The sequence below is a fragment of the Branchiostoma floridae genome, chromosome 7, assembly GCF_000003815.2.
Source record: "Branchiostoma floridae strain S238N-H82 chromosome 7, Bfl_VNyyK, whole genome shotgun sequence".
Lineage (NCBI taxonomy): Eukaryota > Metazoa > Chordata > Leptocardii > Amphioxiformes > Branchiostomatidae > Branchiostoma > Branchiostoma floridae.
In genome coordinates, this window is record NC_049985.1 from 6,962,195 (window position 1) to 6,980,711 (window position 18,517).

The 18,517-nt window shown below is 42.1% G+C and overlaps 1 protein-coding gene across 2 annotated transcripts in view; it reads right to left on the reverse strand.

Moving 5' to 3' along the window:
- LOC118418951 (E3 ubiquitin-protein ligase SH3RF3-like) overlaps nt 1-18,517 on the reverse strand; it is a 70,474-nt gene that overhangs the window by 8,853 nt on the left and 43,104 nt on the right. For both annotated transcript variants that reach the window (XM_035825095.1, XM_035825094.1), the window contains exons 2-8: nt 18,148-18,206; nt 11,161-11,377; nt 6,693-6,788; nt 6,340-6,371; nt 5,955-5,999; nt 5,443-5,628; nt 3,995-4,118 (exon numbers count right to left, since the gene is read on the reverse strand). In XM_035825095.1, coding sequence (XP_035680988.1) covers nt 3,995-4,118; nt 5,443-5,628; nt 5,955-5,999; nt 6,340-6,371; nt 6,693-6,788; nt 11,161-11,377; nt 18,148-18,206 — 759 coding nt within the window. The remainder of the gene's footprint in view (nt 1-3,994; nt 4,119-5,442; nt 5,629-5,954; nt 6,000-6,339; nt 6,372-6,692; nt 6,789-11,160; nt 11,378-18,147; nt 18,207-18,517) is intronic.

Genomic DNA, 18,517 nt, shown 5'->3' on the forward strand with positions numbered 1-18,517 from the left:
TTACTATAGAATTAAAAGACTCCAAACTCAAGTTTATCCAGCTTAACAAACAAGTCAGCAAAACATGATATCCCTTTCATGTGGCCTAACTCACATGGTACATAAGATCAAAATCTTCCCTCTCAATTTTCACCACAAAGCATTGGAATGTGCAATCCTTGCTATAACTTGTCTGTGACACCTTTATCAGATAAGAAGTCATCCCTAAAGCACATTAAATCTGATCCACACTAAAGATGATCTTGGTGATAACATGGAACCATCTAGCCCTGCCACAGAACAAGAGCAAGCCTATGCATGGCTGTCCCTTTTGAAGATTTAAGCTGCTCCTTGACATGAACGTTATTCATTATGGTAAGAAGTCATCCCTAAAGCACATTAAATATGATCCACACTAAAAATGATCTTGGTAATAACATCCACTGTCTAGCCTTGCCACAAAACAAGAGCAAGCCTATGCATGGCTGTCCCATTTAAAGATTTAGGCTGCTCCTTGACATGAAAGTTATTCATTATGGTAAGAAGTCATCCCTACACTAAAAATGATCTTGGTGATAACATGAAACATCTAGCCTTGCCACAAAACAAGAGCAAGCCTATGCATGACTGTCCCTTTTAAAGATTCAGGCTGCTCCTTGACATGAAAGTCATTCATCATGATGTCAGAGGGAACAAAAGCGTGACCTCTGACGATGCTGTCAATCACCGGTGAGGTCAGGAGTGACATGTGGGGATCAGGTGGGGAGGACAATACTAGCCTGCGTGTCTGCCCGGAGGTCAGCCTGGGATCACTTGTCTCATTCTTCTAGAACACATTGGGGATCCAGCCAGCAAATATATTTCCCATTTTATGAAAAGGCAGGGATAAATCTCATGAAAGGGGAGATATGAGTTCCACGTAGGTGGCAGGGAAGAAGGGGAAGGTGAAGGTTGAGGTGAAATCATTACCTAGATCGGTACGTGTAGCGGCAAGAGGCAGAACTCCAGTCAGAACCTCTGATGATTGTGTCTGATAGACACCATTACATACACAATGTAAGCGAAGTGAACATTAACTGATTGCGTAACAGAATTCTCTATATCTTGTTTTTGGTACCGTTTGTTCTTGTGTCTGCCTGTCTAGAAAACACACACTCCAGAAGCCGTGGATGGATACTTATTATATTTGGGAGAAGGATAGGGATCAGGAAAACGAAGGTCAAATTAGATAGTGGACAGCTTTCTACAGTACTGAAGCAGAACTTCTTGTTTTCCTATCTCATGTTCTGGACATGCTGTGGTTTTGATTTTTGAGTGGTAGATAGCGCTCGTAGGACACGTTATCTTGATGAAAGACGACCCTGACATCTATGGAACTGAATATTTAGGCAACCTGAAATGCAGTCAGTACAGCATGGATATTTTCCACAATGTAGAAAAAAATCATTTTGGAGGTATGCTCTGTTAAAAAAAGCGGAGCTGCACTGCACTACTACCTAATAGAAAAGTGTCATGCCTTGTCCTCGGACTGAGGTCGCCTGCTTTACCTTTCTTTAAGATGATGTCCTGAGATGACCTGTGCCATGTAATTTCTCAAGAATAGTTCCCAGGGAAATCAATAGGAAGACCTGAGAGGTCAATTGTCTTCACACATCCTTGAGACATAACCCCTGTCCTGATCTGAACCAGCCAGTGGAAAATCTATGATTGATGATCATATCAGACTACACAGGCTGGGAATTTGACTGACGAGCACTGCGGCCTCTAAGATAAGCAGGTATACTCTTGAGGAGCAAGGAAACTGTGTCCCCTGGACATTGATTAGTGTGCTACATGTTCCCAACAAGACACCAAAAAAGTTCTTCATAGATTTTCATCATTTGTTTGTGTGTGTATGTCTATTTGTGTGAGTGAATGAGCATGTGCATGTGTGTGCTACTTTTGCATATGTTTTTGTTTCAGTCAGACAGTGTGGTAAGCTCTTACCTGTGTGACAGGTCTCTGATGGTTCTTACCTGTGTGACAGGTGTATAACAGGTGTGTTCTGGTCCTTACCTGTACACTGGAGGTATGACAGGTGTGTGACAGGTGTGTTCTGGTTCTTACCTGTGCAGTAGGAGGAGGTGATGAGGAGGATGGTGCACTGCAGGTGTGACAGATGTGATCTGTTCTGACCTGTATTACAGGTGTGACAAGTGTGTTCTGGTTCTTACCTGTACAGTAGGAGGTGATGAGGATGGTGCACTGGAGGTTTGACAGGTGTGTGACAGGTGAGTGACAGGTGTGTTTGGTTCTTACCTGTACAGTAGGAGGTGATAATGAATATGGCACACTGGAGCTGTGACAGGTGTGTAACAGGTGTGCAACAGGTGTTTGACAGGTGTGTTCTGGTCCTTACCTGTACAGTAGGTGGTAAGGAGGAGGATGGTGCACTGGAGGTGTGTAACAGGTATGTGGCAGGTGTTTGACAGGTGTGTTCCTCTTTCTTACCTGTACAGTAGGTGGTGAGGAGGAGGATGGTGCACAGGAGGTGGGACAGGTGTGTGACAGGTGTGTGACAGGTGTAGAACAGGTGTGTGACAGGTGTGTCTGGCCCTTACCTGTACAGTAGGAGGTGAGGATGAGGAGGTGTTACAGGTGTGTGACAAGTGTGTCTGGTTCTTACCTGTACAGTGGGAGGTGAGGAGGAGGATGGTGCACAGGAGGTGTGACAGGTTTGTGACAGGTGTATAACAGGTGTGTTCTAGTTCTTACCTGTACAGTAGGAGGTGATGAGGAAGATGGTGCACTGGAGGTTTGACAGGTGTGTGACAGGTGAGTAACAGGCTTTTTCTGGTTCTTACCAGTACAGTAGGAGGTAAGGAGGAGGACGGTACACTGGAGGTGTATGACAGGTGTGTGACAGGTGTGTTCTGGTCCTTACCTGTACAGTAGGAGGTGATGATGAGGATGGTGCACTGGAGGTGAGACAGGTGTATGACAGGTGTGTGACAGGTGTGTTCTTACCTGTACAGTAGGAGGTAATGAGGAGGATGGTGCACTGGAGGTGTCACAGGTGTGTTCTGGTTCTTACCTGTACAGTAAGAAGTGATGAGGAAGATGGTGCACTGCAGGTTGGACAGGTGTGTGACAGGTGTGTGACAGGTGTGTTCTTACCTGTACAGTAGGAGGTGATGAGGAAGATGGTGCACGATAGGTTGTGTAACAGGTGTATAACAGGTGTGTGACAGGTGTGTCTGGTCCTTACCTGTGTAGTAGGAGGTGAGGATGAGGATGGTGCACTGGAGGTTTGACAGGTGTGTGACAGGAGTATAACAGGTATGTGGCAGGTGTTTGACAGGTGTATCCTGGTCCTTACCTGTATGGTAGGTGATGAGGAGGATGGTGCACTGGAGGTGTGACAGGTTTGTGACAGGTGTATAACAGGTGTGTTCTAGTTCTTACCTGTACAGTAGGAGGTGATGAGGAAGATGGTGCACTGGAGGTTTGACAGGTGTGTGACAGGTGAGTAACAGGCTTTTTCTGGTTCTTACCAGTACAGTAGGAGGTAAGGAGGAGGACGGTACACTGGAGGTGTATGACAGGTGTGTGACAGGTGTGTTCTGGTCCTTACCTGTACAGTAGGAGGTGATGATGAGGATGGTGCACTGGAGGTGAGACAGGTGTATGACAGGTGTGTGACAGGTGTGTTCTTACCTGTACAGTAGGAGGTAATGAGGAGGATGGTGCACTGGAGGTGTCACAGGTGTGTTCTGGTTCTTACCTGTACAGTAAGAAGTGATGAGGAAGATGGTGCACTGGAGGTTTGACAGGTGTGTAACAGGTGTGTGACAGGCGTGTTCTTACCTGTACAGTAGGAGGTGATGAGGAAGATGGTGCACTGGAGGTATGACAGGTGTGTGACAGGTGTGTCCTGTTCCTTACCTGTACAGTGGGAGGTGAGGATGAGGATGGTGCACTGGAGGTGTGTAACAGGTGTGTGACAGGTATTTAACAGGTGTGTTCTGGTTCTTACCTGTACAGTAGGAGGTGAGGATGAGGATGGTGCACTGGAGGACAGAGTGTTGGAGTCTATCCTGGCAGCAGCTGTGGGGTTACTGGAACTGATCAGCACAGGGGCACTGATTTCCATGGAATGCCTGCAGGAACCAATCAAAACAATAATTCACATTCAGTATGGAGGGGAAAAGGCCTCTTCTACTTTCAAAGATAACAGGCTAATGCTGGTCACAGGTACTAGCTGACCAAACCTTCCAACCCTCTGCAGAACATGGTTGGGGGTAAGTCTCTGTGGCTGGGAGTTGGTCGGGAAGATTGCCTTCTTGTCTTTAACAAAGGTCTGAGCCATCGACTTCAAATTTTGAATAAGCAAATTTTGAAAAGTTATATTCTGTTTGGATACAATCAGTGGAGCACACTGGAGCTAGAATATGATTGATTCTAAATCTAAAGATCTATTGAGACTGGATGGTTATCAAAGAATACCAGTTATCAGAGAAACCAAACAATGAGAAAACTGTATGATTGTCCATCCCAAATCTCTGAAACTCAATGATGCTTAAAACTATCACAAAAGTTCATGTTCTATATGTAAAACTTCAAACTTGGAGAGTCACAAAAGGAGAATCAACAGCGACACAAAGTACTTACCATAGTTTGTGAGTTCCACAGTTTTGCAAGGAGGGACAAGAAGACATAAAAGCAGCAAGCAAGTGTTAGAATGGCCACAGAGCGAGACACCAACAGAGCAATGACTACAGTACAGGTACACATACATGACATGTCAGAGCTGTCTCCAGGACATGTCCCTCCGTCACAGGTTAGTGACGTCTTACTGAGACTGACGAAAATTTGCCATCTTTCCAAAAAATCTGAATTCCACGACATGAGATTGATTGAAATTTGCTTGCTTCAGCCAATAATGACAGATTCAACAATGAAAATTATAGCTCTTTCCCAATCTCTCTCATTAACAATGAGAGAGATTGGGAAAATGTAAAGGTGGAGACAGCCCTGATAGACACAGATAATTTGAAGCTGTAGTGTTACATGTAGAAAGTAGAAAGCACAGACATGTACAAAAGAGCCTTTCATCAAGTTATATGCTACTTCATAAATATATATATGTAGTCAATATTATTTACTCAATATTTACTCACATATATATGTATAAATGTTGGGAAGTGCTCAACAGTAGTTGATGGTGAGACAATAAATAATTCTACATATTGCCCTTTCTACAGGTTTTCCTACAAACTACACTTAACGTTTTTTCTAAAATATCCCCATAAAATGTGTCATACAGCATAAATGATTGGTTGCTTTTTAAATTGCTACAAACTATGAAATATTGAGGTTAAAGATTCTTCATCTTTTGTGTAGAAATTGTAACAGAAATGTTATAAAAAAAACAATATGTTTAACTCTTGTGTTTTTCTTTCTCTTCAGCCTATTGCTCCTCACCTGTGGTTACTCTGTGGATGAGAAGCTTTGTTGGAGGTGGTGAGGAGTGTGAACGAATGTCTCTTGGCTTTGTCCTTCTTGCTCTTGGTGTCGTGGTTGGAAGAGGAGTTCGCCTGGGTACCGGAGGCCGCACTGGATGATGGCAAATCCTCCGGGGACTGGCTATCTGTTCTAGCTGGGGCTTGACTACAGGAAGAAAAGAAGCAAAAAAGATGATATGAATCAAAATGTAACATACTAGGCACTCCATCCATCATTGAGACGGTGGGCGTTATAAACTTACTGGCACATTTAAACAATTGCTGACAACAATTGCATTTCAACAATCACATATCCCCAAGATCACGTGTCTGTAATACTTGCGAGTTTTTGTTCTGAAGTGATTGGTCATCAGTATTGATCCTGAAGAAGGCAATACTGGTTGTTGATATAAAAAAATTCATATCATAATATTATATCAACGAATCAAAAGATTAAAACAGTCATGCTAAAAAATGAAAATGAGAACTTACATATTGGGTTCTGCATCAGTTGATTCATTTCTAGATTTGGATTTCCTGTTGTAAAGAATTAAAATAGACATGTAAACTACATGTAAAGTAATGAACAAAATTGTAAACTTTCATATTCACTAATAACTAATTACCAGGTAGGTAATCATTACTAGAAAACCATAGATGAGAAGATTCTGAATCATTACATCCTTGCAGAATGCCTCCATTATGTGTGTTAAAGATATGCTAACTTAGCACAAATTGCCAAATGCACTTGCACAGGTGGTTTACAGTTTTTGGCAACGGCTCAGGGGCTTCTATTCCATGTCAAGGCCCATATTGGTGTGTGCCTTCAATGACCCAGACCTGCTACACTACAGAAAGGTTTTGCATTTGTATTTACCTGTCTATAAGACTCTTTGCTGCTTCATTCATCTGCAAGAGGAAATGGTAGAAAATGCTGTCAGCAATCATGACAAATGGCATCAACATAGGCAATGCAAATCTACTCATTCATCTCTTAAGCTAACACATGGGGTAAGGTATAGCCTAGTTTACCCAGTTAGTTCCTCAGGTACAAAATACATAAATAACATTTATTGTACCAATCTAATTAGTTTTATCTCTAATTAGTTCATTATCTGCTCCCATGATATGAAACTTTTCCCTTTTCCAAAATTTCCCCCACCTAACAGTAACATGATCCATTCCATTCCTACACTTATTGCACAGGTGTGCAAGGCAGAATTCACTTACTTCCACAAAGGAAATAGGAAAGATGCCTATCTTGTCTCCTATCATCCCTTCTGCCCAGTTCTCATCGACCCGTCGTATCACTGTCACAATTTCATCCTGCGGTAAAAGGAAAAAAATGTCAGTCCTTTCATACAACACCTATGCAAGTAGGAAAACAAATTGTATTTCTGATTACCTGTCAGACTGTCCCTTGCAGAAACCTACCAATTGAATACAGACCCAACCTTCAAACACTGAATACATATTTATGGTAATAAGTACTCTGTCAAGACTCTAGACTCTAGATAACAGTGAGTTAGTGACAGCTATCACATCAGCATACCTCAAAGCCATGTTCTGTCCTCACTAGTGGTGCGTACCGAAGCTCACATTCCGGTTCAGGTCCGGACTCGAGTCCAAAGATTCCGGTTCAGGTCCGGACTTATAAGTCCGGTTTTTTTACAGTCGCTATTATATTAAAAGTTTCCCAATTAACGTTAGACACAAGCATAATGCGACTTGCTCTACTGCGGCGACCCATTTGCGTATCCGGCGCCCGCCGCTGGGCCGCATGCTATCAAAATATTACCAAAGACGACTGCATCATTTTCAAAGGTGTAGAAACATCGATTTTTAATAAAAACTATCGGGAAATCACGGCAAAATTCGACATTTTCCGCTTGTTTTTTTGACGGCCGAAATTTCAAAATGGCGCTTGCGAGGTCATAGGGGTCAATGGGATAGCCCACTGTAATGCGGGTAGAAATGATGCGTGCAGTGTTTTTATCTTCTACATTTAACCGTAAAATTAATTTTAAATTTATTCGTTACAAAGATAAATGCAGGAGGTATAACATAAGTTCATGAACTTAAAACTTTTTCTAAAATAGAACGTGCCGGTGTTTCTTTTTAACAAGCTACTCACCTATGCTTTCAGTGAAGTATCCCGGCAAGCGGCAAATGTCATTTACAGTCGCCGCGCCGGAGATTGAGATTTGTTTTAGAGTAGAGTAGAGTAGACGTCATTCGTCATTCATTTTAGCTTGTTTATCTTGGAAATTTTCTTCATTTTTAGAAGATATGGGACTTAAAACCCATACCAGGAGATAAACAAATCCACATGCTTTATTTTCATGGGTAACCTTGCTAAAGTCAACCTGTCATTTTTACCGCGTTGCCGGATTTTGAAAGAAGGTTGCCGCGGCGCGACCATGTGCTTGGCTGTGGCTTATGGCGGTAGGACAATACGCAGAAATACGTTATTTTCTGGCCTGTTGGCTGCGATTAAAAAGTTACATAGGCATCTAGCGTTGTTTTTAGATGTTACTAGTATACAACAAGAAAGAGATTTCCGGTTTTCCAGAAAACCGGTTTTTGACGTTCCGGTTTTAACCGGACTTGAACCGAAAGTTATAGCAAGTCCAAGTCCGGTTCGGCGAACCGGTACGCACCACTAGTCCTCACCAAGGTGCTAGTAAGTGCAAGGCCATGCACTATTTTGATTTCTGACTGACTGTCAATGATCTAAATTCTAAAGGCACCGGTGTTTCCATTTTATGAATGTAACTTTGTTTCAACTGCAAACTTAAACTTTAGACACTTCATTTTCTAATTCAGTCAAGTCAGTCAAAGTTCATTCCCGCGCCTGATGGCGCATAAGGCGGCGCCCATCTCCGTTTCAGTAGCCCTGGGACACACAACTTTGTGCAATCACTACAGCAGGAGGCTAGTCCAATGGTTCTAATTACCGTGACATTACCCTGCAAACTTTAAGCCATTTACGGCAGTAGAGATACATGTATGTAGTGTTTGATTTCAAACAAACTGCCAATCAGTATAGGTCATGATCTTTCACGGCCTTGGAGTTAAAAATGGCACACAGGGTGTGATTCATAAAACCTATGGGTACCATTCAGAACTCCCATGGACTGTATTATCAGTAACTGATGGTCAGGGCAGATTTTCATGCTTACACAAAAAGTGCTATGTCAGCCATTCCAACAGTCAATTTTTTCAAGAAAATGCTAGGTCAGTACAAAATACTCCATCCAACCACACTGTGGAAGAAATACAGTAGTCCAAATGACATGACCATTCCTGGAGGGAAAATCAACTGCTTCCTCTGACAAATATTGCCTTAAGTTTTCAGTTTACATTCTTGTTACAAATATCTAGTCACAGTGCATTTGTTTTTCCTATTTATGTTTCATCATTTACCTAACAAGCCATATACCAGTCTACATTCTGTGCACTGGAGAGTGCTTCAAACGCCAATTCACTGTTTACTTGGACCAACTCTGCTATCAAATTTATTCCACAGTCATGAATCTTTAATGTGAGAGGAAGGTTTTCTGCAACAATTTCAACCTTGTACACACTTAAACTTGACTGCTACTCACCGATTCTTTCTTTTTTTCATTTTTCAATTTTATATTTGTCTTGTTCACCTCTGCTGTCAAATTTATTACATGAATTTTTAATGTGAAAGAAAGGTCTTCCGCAACAATTTCAACCTTGTACACACTTAAACTTGGCCGCAACTCACCAATTCTTTTTTCTCATTTTTCAATTTATTGTTTACCTGTTTCCCCTCTGCTATCAAATTTGTAATGAATTCTTAATGTGAGAGGAAGGTCTTCTGCTACAACTTCAACCTTGTACACACTTAGAACTTGACTGCTACTCACCGATTCCTTTTCTTCATTTTTCAAAGGCACATATTGCCTTACACCTTTGTAAGATTATATTTATGTTATCATTCCCACTTTACAAGATTTCCTTTTAGTCAGACGCTCTCACATTTCACAGAAGTTCTCCTGTGATCTTTTTCGGCCTGCACTTGTGAATTATTGATAGTGTCTGTTTTGGCAATTTTGGAACCCGGCAGAGTCCTATAATGGAAGTCACTACCTAAAGACTAACCTTGGATGTCATGGGGGGATAATAACACCTTTAAACCTGATCTGGAAACAATTCAAGTATCAAGTTCAGGGTTGTCTGAGGTCAGAACACCTTGTTATGAGTAGGGGTGAGCTACTACTAGTAGTAACCTGGTTTTCACCCATCACTTAGTCTAGTTCTGGTTTGCTCCTTTGAATGCTTCCCTGCAGAATAGCCCTTTCAACCGTTGGCCTTTATATCATGAATCATTTCAGGGATCAAATATTTTCCAAAAGCAGTGTTACTAGGATCAAATTCAGAATAATTGGAACAGGGGACCCTGTTTCCATGCTGTAACAGAAGAGCATGTGAGTGGGAGCCAATCAGAGCTCTCTCTTTCAATTTTCCTTGAAAATTCCAATTTTGACTGATTCTCTGTATTAAAGGGAGACTATTTGGCAAGAAAGTGATTAGAGGACCAAATGAAAGCTAGAAACGGATGGGCACCAGGCTCGTCTGCTAATGCTTGGATTTGACATTTTCTACACTAACCTACTGGGAACCTTAAAGGAAAGCATCAGAAAATCTTCAATTCATTATTTTCCAGCAGTTTACTCATTAAAAAGTTGATTTACGTCAATTTTTACATTAATCCGCCCAATATGACCCTGTAGACACGTTTGAACTTCGCGCTCTCCTCCCCTCTCCCGCCGCGCTGGCCGATGACGTAATGACATAATTCGTGGAAGCTTACGTGTAATTATCGCTGTGCTGTCCGGAAAGGAGAAGGTAAGAATTGACTCGAACTCGCTCCTGTAACAGTCCAGAATGGCACGGTGCGTGAACCTCCCCCAAGTCCATTGTTTTCATTTCGTGCCGTCGCGCGGTTCACTCGCAGACAAGCCCATTCATGTTCAGTTTCCCGGGGACTATGGCTTCGTAGACAGCTCATAACGCGACTTACAGGTCCACGAAGTTAATTGTCAACAACAACGAACTGGATTCCAGAATGGCGGGGTGATTTCCCGCCGAAGGGACCGAGGTTCCCCGAACAAATGGCTGGCATGGCCAGAAGTTTCAATTCTGATTTGTGACGTCAGAGCGCAGGCAATCAGAACGAGGCCATTACGTCATCGGCCAGCGCGGCGGGAGAGGGGAGGAGAGCGCGAAGTTCAAACGTGTCTACAGGGTCATATTGGGCGGATTAATGTAAAAATTGACGTAAATCAACTTTTTAATGAGTAAACTGCTGGAAAATAATGAATTGAAGATTTTCTGATGCTTTCCTTTAAAAGTCCTATAAAAAATGCCACACTCAGAGCACAACCCTCGTTAAGTATTTTGCAGAAGAGAGAAAATGGAGTGCTTGCAGTAGTTTTTAGATTTAAGTTAAAACAAGGGGGTAGATGTGCAAAAGAGAGAACAGGCATTTTTGCGGTGGCTTTAAGTTTAACATAAAAGGTGAAGAGGATACCGTAAAAACTACAAACACTAAACCGTCGCAAAAACTTCAACATCTTGCATCAACTTTTAAACAAAAATGGTCAACATTTCTAGTATCTTGTATCGACTTTTAAACAAAAATTGCCAAAAAGCGTTCCCACTTTACCTTCTCAAAGGTTAGACAGTCCTTGTCTTCTTCGTTGTCCGTGACGTCGAACTTGTACTTGGCCTTGCCGGTGGGCTGGTCAGGAGGAAGTGGGTGTATGACGTCCACATAGCTGACCGGGAAGAACCCAATCTGACCGTTCAGCTCGCCCTGGTACCAGTTCTCGTCAATCCGCTGTCGTAACGCTATTATATCTCCTTTGTTGAAAGACAAATCACTGGAGGAAAAAACACAGACTTTTAACTTTTTTTCAAAAACGAGATTGTTAAAAGCAAGGTCATTACACCACTTCAAGGCAGTAACTATGAAGTTGGAAATAACTGTGCCGGAGATAGCTGTGGATATTTGTTTTGAAGGCTGATAGTAGTTACTTTCTAAAACTTCTTGAATCCTAGTCTTGCTCCTGCAGCTAGCTACAGTGTCCTGTACTTTGTCAAAGTTCACAACTGTTTAGATCTAAACTACGAGCCTCAGGACACAAGCTATAATAATTCACTTCAGAAGACTGAGAATCATACTTAAAGTTATACCCTGGCTAGCATTAGCAGTCAGCATCGTGCAAATCACAGCAAAATTTAAGAGGATATTCCACAGAGGATAATGCCAATATGATACCATGGCTTCTGCATTATTCATGGCCTACTTCAGATTTGTCTCAAGTTCTGATGACATATTTCTTATCTCCTATTCCAAGTGCCTTGAGGAATTGGTCCTAGAGGATAGGAGCCAGTAGCAAAGTCTTTTATCTTTTATTCTAAGTGCCTTGAGTAATAGGCCTACGAGGATAACACATACAGTTGAGTCTTCTATCATCTTAGATCTCACATCCACAAGAGGCCCAGCGCATATGTGACCCCATTTTCTTTCATCCTATATTATGGGGGCTTAACAATTCACGCTATTCAAATCCAAACAAGCCTGTCATATCTCCTGTCTTGGGGCCACTCAATCTACATGATTTAAAGGAGCGAGGACTAATTTCACTTCTTGGCTCAATGAAAGGCTATAATACAATGTACAGTACCGACTACGTTTATGGTCCGGTCCCACGCGATTTACACGCGATTTAATCTCGATTAAAAGTCGTGCAAATCGCGATTAAAAGTCGTGCAAGTCGCGATTTGATCGCGATTGAATCGCGTGCGCTAATGAGCTGTAGCTATCTAATTAAAAATCTCGTGTCGTCTGTAAACGCGTTTACTCCCGGCACCCCGCCGACTCAAAACAAAAGGCTTTGTTCCGACTGCCCCGCCCCTTGGTCGGGCATTTCACCCACGAAATATTTTGTTCGTTAATGAGCAGTGTTTACTTTTGTAAATTTGCATGATACTTGTAAGTCGTCAATTTCACGTATTTGTTGATAATTGGTGAATAATACAGGGGCTGGACAGCGCCGCGGGTGTCGGCAATATTGTCCGAGGACCGCTGAGGCTTTTTAGCTAAGATCGTAAAAGAAGTTCACAGTCAGCAAATTAATATATCGACATTCTCTCCTGGTACCGATTGCTCAGACTGAGTTAAATTTCTATACTATATCTTGATTAGTAACTTTTCATTTTGCTGGTGTTGTGTTGTTGCTTTTTTATTTATCACGAAATGTGCATTTCTCGATAAATTTGAACAGGCGTGTACACGTTACTGCTCGTCATCCAACACCGTCCAAAGGGTACGGATTTGCAAAACATCGGAGGAAAATTGCCAACAGCGATCATGTTCACAACGCTGGGTATGGAAATTGTGATAAGAAAACAGTCTCCCGATAGATATTTTCTGATATAAAATAAATGTCAATGATAAATCCAGAAAGCAACCCGAACTACGCAAAAGAAAATAGTCTTCATGGCTAGGTTTTTTCGTAAGCCTGTAAGGGGAAGACGATGATGTCAACCGTCGAAACAAGCGGGTTGTCGGCGAATATAGTCTCCTACTTACAGTTTTTGGCGGGTTATCTTCGTATAATTTTAGTGGAAGGCCAGCAAAAAGAGATACAAGTTCGATTCGCCACATTTCCCCGTAAAATACGGCGTTACATTCCACCGAAAATTATGTGTATAAGCTGTACTGTACGTGACAGCAGAGAGCTGGGAAGAACTAGACGCGCGTGGGAAATGCAACTGGACGTGCGGTTACCATGGCGACAGCTCCGGCGGTAGCCCTCTGAAGTAGCGCCTGCCTGATTATGCGGCAAATCCAATCAACTTCCCTCCAATCACAGCCAGAAGCGGCGCTGACAAAGTGGTAACAACAAGAAGAAGCGTAGAACTAACGCGTTGTTGTGTTTTTTTTAATCATTTATCACGAAATGTGCATTCTTTGATAAAATTTAACACGTTACTGCTCGGCCAGCGTCGTCCGCAAGGCATAGATAATTTTGCAAAACATCGGAGGGACTTTTCCGGCATCGATCATTCTCACATCGCTGAGTAAGAATTCTGTGAACAGTCTGTCGATAATCATTTCCAACTTGAAGAATGTGGTATTTTTTTACGGCATACTACAAAAGTCGTAACGGCAACCGAGCGGGTTGCCGGCAAAAATTGTCTCCTATTTACATTTTTAGGCGGGCTACTTTCGTCTAATTTTCGTGGAAGGTATATGATAAAATAATACAAGTTCGAATCTTTTGGACCCACAAAGGACTGACAGCATAAACACGATCGTCATCTAATATAAACGGAATTGCTGGATTGAAGACTATACACTGACATGAATGGACTACTAGTATTTATACGCATAAATTGACCGTTTTGCATGTATTTAAATATGAATAAAGGATATTGTGTTTGGTCATAACTTAATATTTCTAGGAACGTTGATACTCCTTGGTTCGGCATCGGCAGCTAATTTTCTAGGCTAGGAAAGTAGGATTCAGGTTTCCATCCGCCTGCTGATCGTCATGGTTACAAACTCGACAAACAAGACTTACCTGTTCCTGACGGAGCTCTTGGGTCGGAACACAGCCATCGTACGATCCTGGTCGTCGAGCAGTCGACCGACGCAACCATACTCCAGGGCATACATTCTACTTTATGTGTTTTTTTTTTAAATCTTTTTGTTAATCGTGTTTTGTCTGCGTATCTGTTCAAACAAACATGTACCTGTTCTAACAATGTTGTGTTGGTGTAACTAACATAACTTCTACTATGTAGTTAGATATCGGTAGCTAATTTTCTAGGCTAGGAAAGTAGGATTCGGATTTCTATCCGCCGGTTTCCTGGACATACAGCTGATCGTCATGGTTGCAACTCGGCCAACAAGACCTACCTGTTCTGTTCCTGACCGCCTCGGACGTTCCTGGTCGTCGGGCAGTGGACCCACGCAACCATATTCAAGGGGCATACGTCTTGGTTCGACACAGACAATTGTTATTTTGCCGAAAATTTCTTCATCAGTTATTGGTTTTCTTGTTGAGTATGTGATCAAGTTTTTCTAACCTGTCATTGATTCAGTTAAAAGTTGCGTTAGCGTTACTAACATTACTTCTACTTCTAGTATTTTACGTTTCTAAAATGAACATGTTTTTAGTCAGTTTATCTACAACTGTTATGCGCTGTTCAAAGAGGTTCACTCTTTTACTAAAAGGGCCCATACGTTTACGGTTGTTTTTCAGCAACATATAGATATATAAATTTAGCTGGTCGGGATACTACGAAGAGGGATTTGACCAATGAAATAGGTAAACACGATATATCATTGCCTTTGGAACATGAAAGGTAAGTTTACTACCGATGTTATCGATCATCATTCGGCAGCTTCTACACCAGTCGGATCGTCATCATCTGTTCCGAATGTTGGAAAAACGGTAGGTTGTCCGTGAATATGAATATGTCCGTGTACAAACTTTAATAAATAAAGAAATTTTATACACTTAAACATTTAAAAACATTCTTAATTCATTGGTCGTGGCTCCTTTAATATGAACCAGTTGGGAAATGAATTATAGAATTTGGAATACAGAATTTATAGATCATCCACCCCTGCGACATTGCCACAAAGTTCAAATATGACGTACGCTACCGCTGCGTGTGCAGTCTACGAAGTATTCTAATTAGTCTAGATCAGCTCTAGAAATCGTCAATAATACAAATAAAACAAAGTTAGATAAATCAAGTAGGTTGATAAAACCCCCTTGGATAAACCAAGAAAAAATAACCACATATTAAACACGGGGCTAGATCGGAGTAGAAAATAAACGCAGAATATTGCAACAGTCAACGTGGCCTTCTTCTGTGGGAACATACTTTCAAAGAACCCGCTCCTTGCCGTGCATGTGTCAATCAAATTGAGCAGCACGTCAGACCAGACCAGACCAAATTCTGGAGGTTTACAATGTAATTTTTCTACAAGTTTACCAGCACCGTAACAGTTACGTCAATCGTGTACTTACACACACTAAACAATCTAAACAGCTGTTGATTTTATCGCAACGATATAAGTTTCATATTTGCGCTCAAATAACCCAATCTTCCACAACCTGTCCCACGTTCTGGACCCCACACAAACCGTGTACACGTCTAAATGTAATATGATATGCTAGTAGTCGCGCCGTGGCGAACTTTAGGAAGGTTGGAATATTTATAAACAGGTCACGTTCCACCGGAGGCGGGGCGGCGCTTGAAGTTCGGATGTATACGTAGATACTTACATGTAGTATCTGCCGGTCGAAGCCTGTTTACTTGGTAGTGAGACCGCCAGGATTTTGTACGACTACACTGGTCGCACTGGACATTCCTTGTTGTTCATTCTGAAACTGAAAGACTAGTGTACTTACCTATCAGTTCGGAACGTGATTAACTTGTCTTCACTTTCATCGATAGATAAGAAATGCAAACACAGACTATTGTAGCTATTTACAGTGGCAAGTATCGTGTAGTGTGGGCGAATTTGATATCGCTACACCAGCGTACAAATAATGCAACAACAGAAATAGGACACAAATAATTCAACATAGAGTCGGTAGGTTTTCTTCGGGTGGTCCTGACACTGGCCGCGGTAGCGGGCCATCCTCGTCACGCATGGTCAGACAGAAGCAGAATTTACTCCATGTTTTCTGATTTAGAAAAACACATCTTGCCATTCTTGGGAAAAAAACAATTTATTTGATGTTTTCTTGTCATGTACGTATAAGATTCAAACTTGCACTACACAGTCGGTTCCTCAAAATTGTAGCAAATCTTCCGAGAAAGAACGTGGTAGGTTAGGTAGCGGCGCGGGTGCGAGGTCGCACCATACATTTTGTATCTTCGGAAGGATTTGTTCCGGTACGTGACCCTGGCGCTAGCCACGGCAGCGCCGAAAGATCGGGGTCCAGTAAAAGCATACTTTGCCATATATTCTGCTTAAGAAAAAGACACCTTTGTGGAAATTTATTTCTTATTCTTTAATTTTCACGTATCAAATTTAAACATGTGCGGAACAGTCGGTTTCTCAAAATTGTAGCAAATCTTCGGAATGATTTGTTCCGGTACGTGACCCTGGCGCTAGCCACGGCAGCGCCGAAAGATCGGGGTCCAGTAAAAGCATACTTTGCCATATTCTGCTTAAGAAAAACACACTTTTGTGGAAATTTATTTGTTTTTCTTTAATTTTCACGTATCAGATTTAAACATGTGCGGAACAGTCGGTTCCTCAAAATTGCAGCAAATCTTCCAGAAATATCGTGGTTGGGAGCGGCGCGGGTGCGTTCTAGACTGCGAGGTTATGCGTTTAGTTCAGAAACAAATTGGGAAATTGGGCGTGATACGTTCTCCGCCCTCCGCGCGGGGGTCTGCATATGAAAAGAAGCCGATTTCTGCCAAACCCCGAACTTTGGACGGCACGGGCGTGTCTAGAAAATGTTTATGAAAAGAAGAGGCGTGTCTGAAATCTATTCATTGATCGTCTAAACGCGGTTAGACGTGATTTCATGCATATCAGACGCGGGTACACGCATATCTAATCGCGTTTTAACCGAGAATTGCACGAGTTTTGATCGCGATTTACACGAGATGTAATCGCGACTTGCACGACTTTTGCACGCAATTAAATCGCGTTCAGACCGGACCATAAACGTAGTCGGTACTGTACATGTATAAAGAGGAGAGGTAACATGTAAAAGAAGTGGATAGAGGTACAGAAGCTGTAAACCATAACTTTAGTTTGTTTGTTTTCTTGCATACATCCATGGTGTAGAATGGAGTAGCTAGGCTAATGGACACATTCTCCAAGCAGAAGTTGGGTTGTAGTAGATGTCAGATTTTTACTGCTCGCTCCCCTCACACAAGCAGGTATTGAAATACTTTTTGGCAACATATGAGGGGAGCAAGCTGGTAAAAATCCTGACATCTACTATCTCCATGACCCAACCTTAGCTTGGAGAACAGTTCTTAAGCACCTTACATGACTTTGCTCACTCCATACAGGTGTACATATGGGAACCTGACTTTGGTTGGGGAGGTAAAAGGAGGTGGAAGGAGAGGGATGGGTTCAAACCTTTTAATACCATGCCCTACAGCTAGACACTGTGGATAGCAACCCACTGCACTACTGTCTCAAAAGATATAACTCCGGAAACACCCCTCCCGGACACAAAATTCGACCTGCCGGGTCAAGTTCAAACACGACAAGGCCCAAAGTCAATCCTACGCAACAGGCAACAACCCCCCACCCATGCACCAAAAATCGTCGCAATGGCGCGTATCGTTCCGGACACACAGCGCCAAACGTGCCCCAAAAACACAAAAAATGCCACCTTCAATGTCAAGGTCAAGCGCCAGGAGGCCCAAAATCACACCTGAGTGTCAGGCTACCACCCCCAACCCACGTACCAAAAATCGTCGTGCTCGCACCATCCGTTCACGAGATACAGCGCCCTACATCCCCGGCTACCGAAAAGTTTCCACCAGCATCAAAACCATACCTGCATACATGCAGGTAAAAAGCTATGGGACTACCTTTACCTATGTAATGAAGCAAAGAAAAGAAAAGTTTTGGTTTTTGAATACTTACCCTGGTTCCTCTGCTTCGTAACTGTACAATGCTTTTGCACATGGATGTGGTGTGTTGGTCTGTAATGGTAGAAGGAAAAATCATAGTTAATAAACCTTACTGAATAATAAACTGAACATTTCAGTTTACAGCATATAGTTTACAGAACATTTTTGACAATCAAATTTCTTAATGATATCAATGCAAGCAGGAAATCTTACTAGTAAAATATTAACATCAAAAAAGTGAAACTACAGCCACTTCTTACTTCTTAGTTTTTCATTCTTCACTACTAGGGGCCCCAAACTACACTACATACCCTCTGCCCCATGGGCTATTGAACATTGAAAAATCTCAACTCTAACTTACTAAGTCTAACATGTCTAGGACA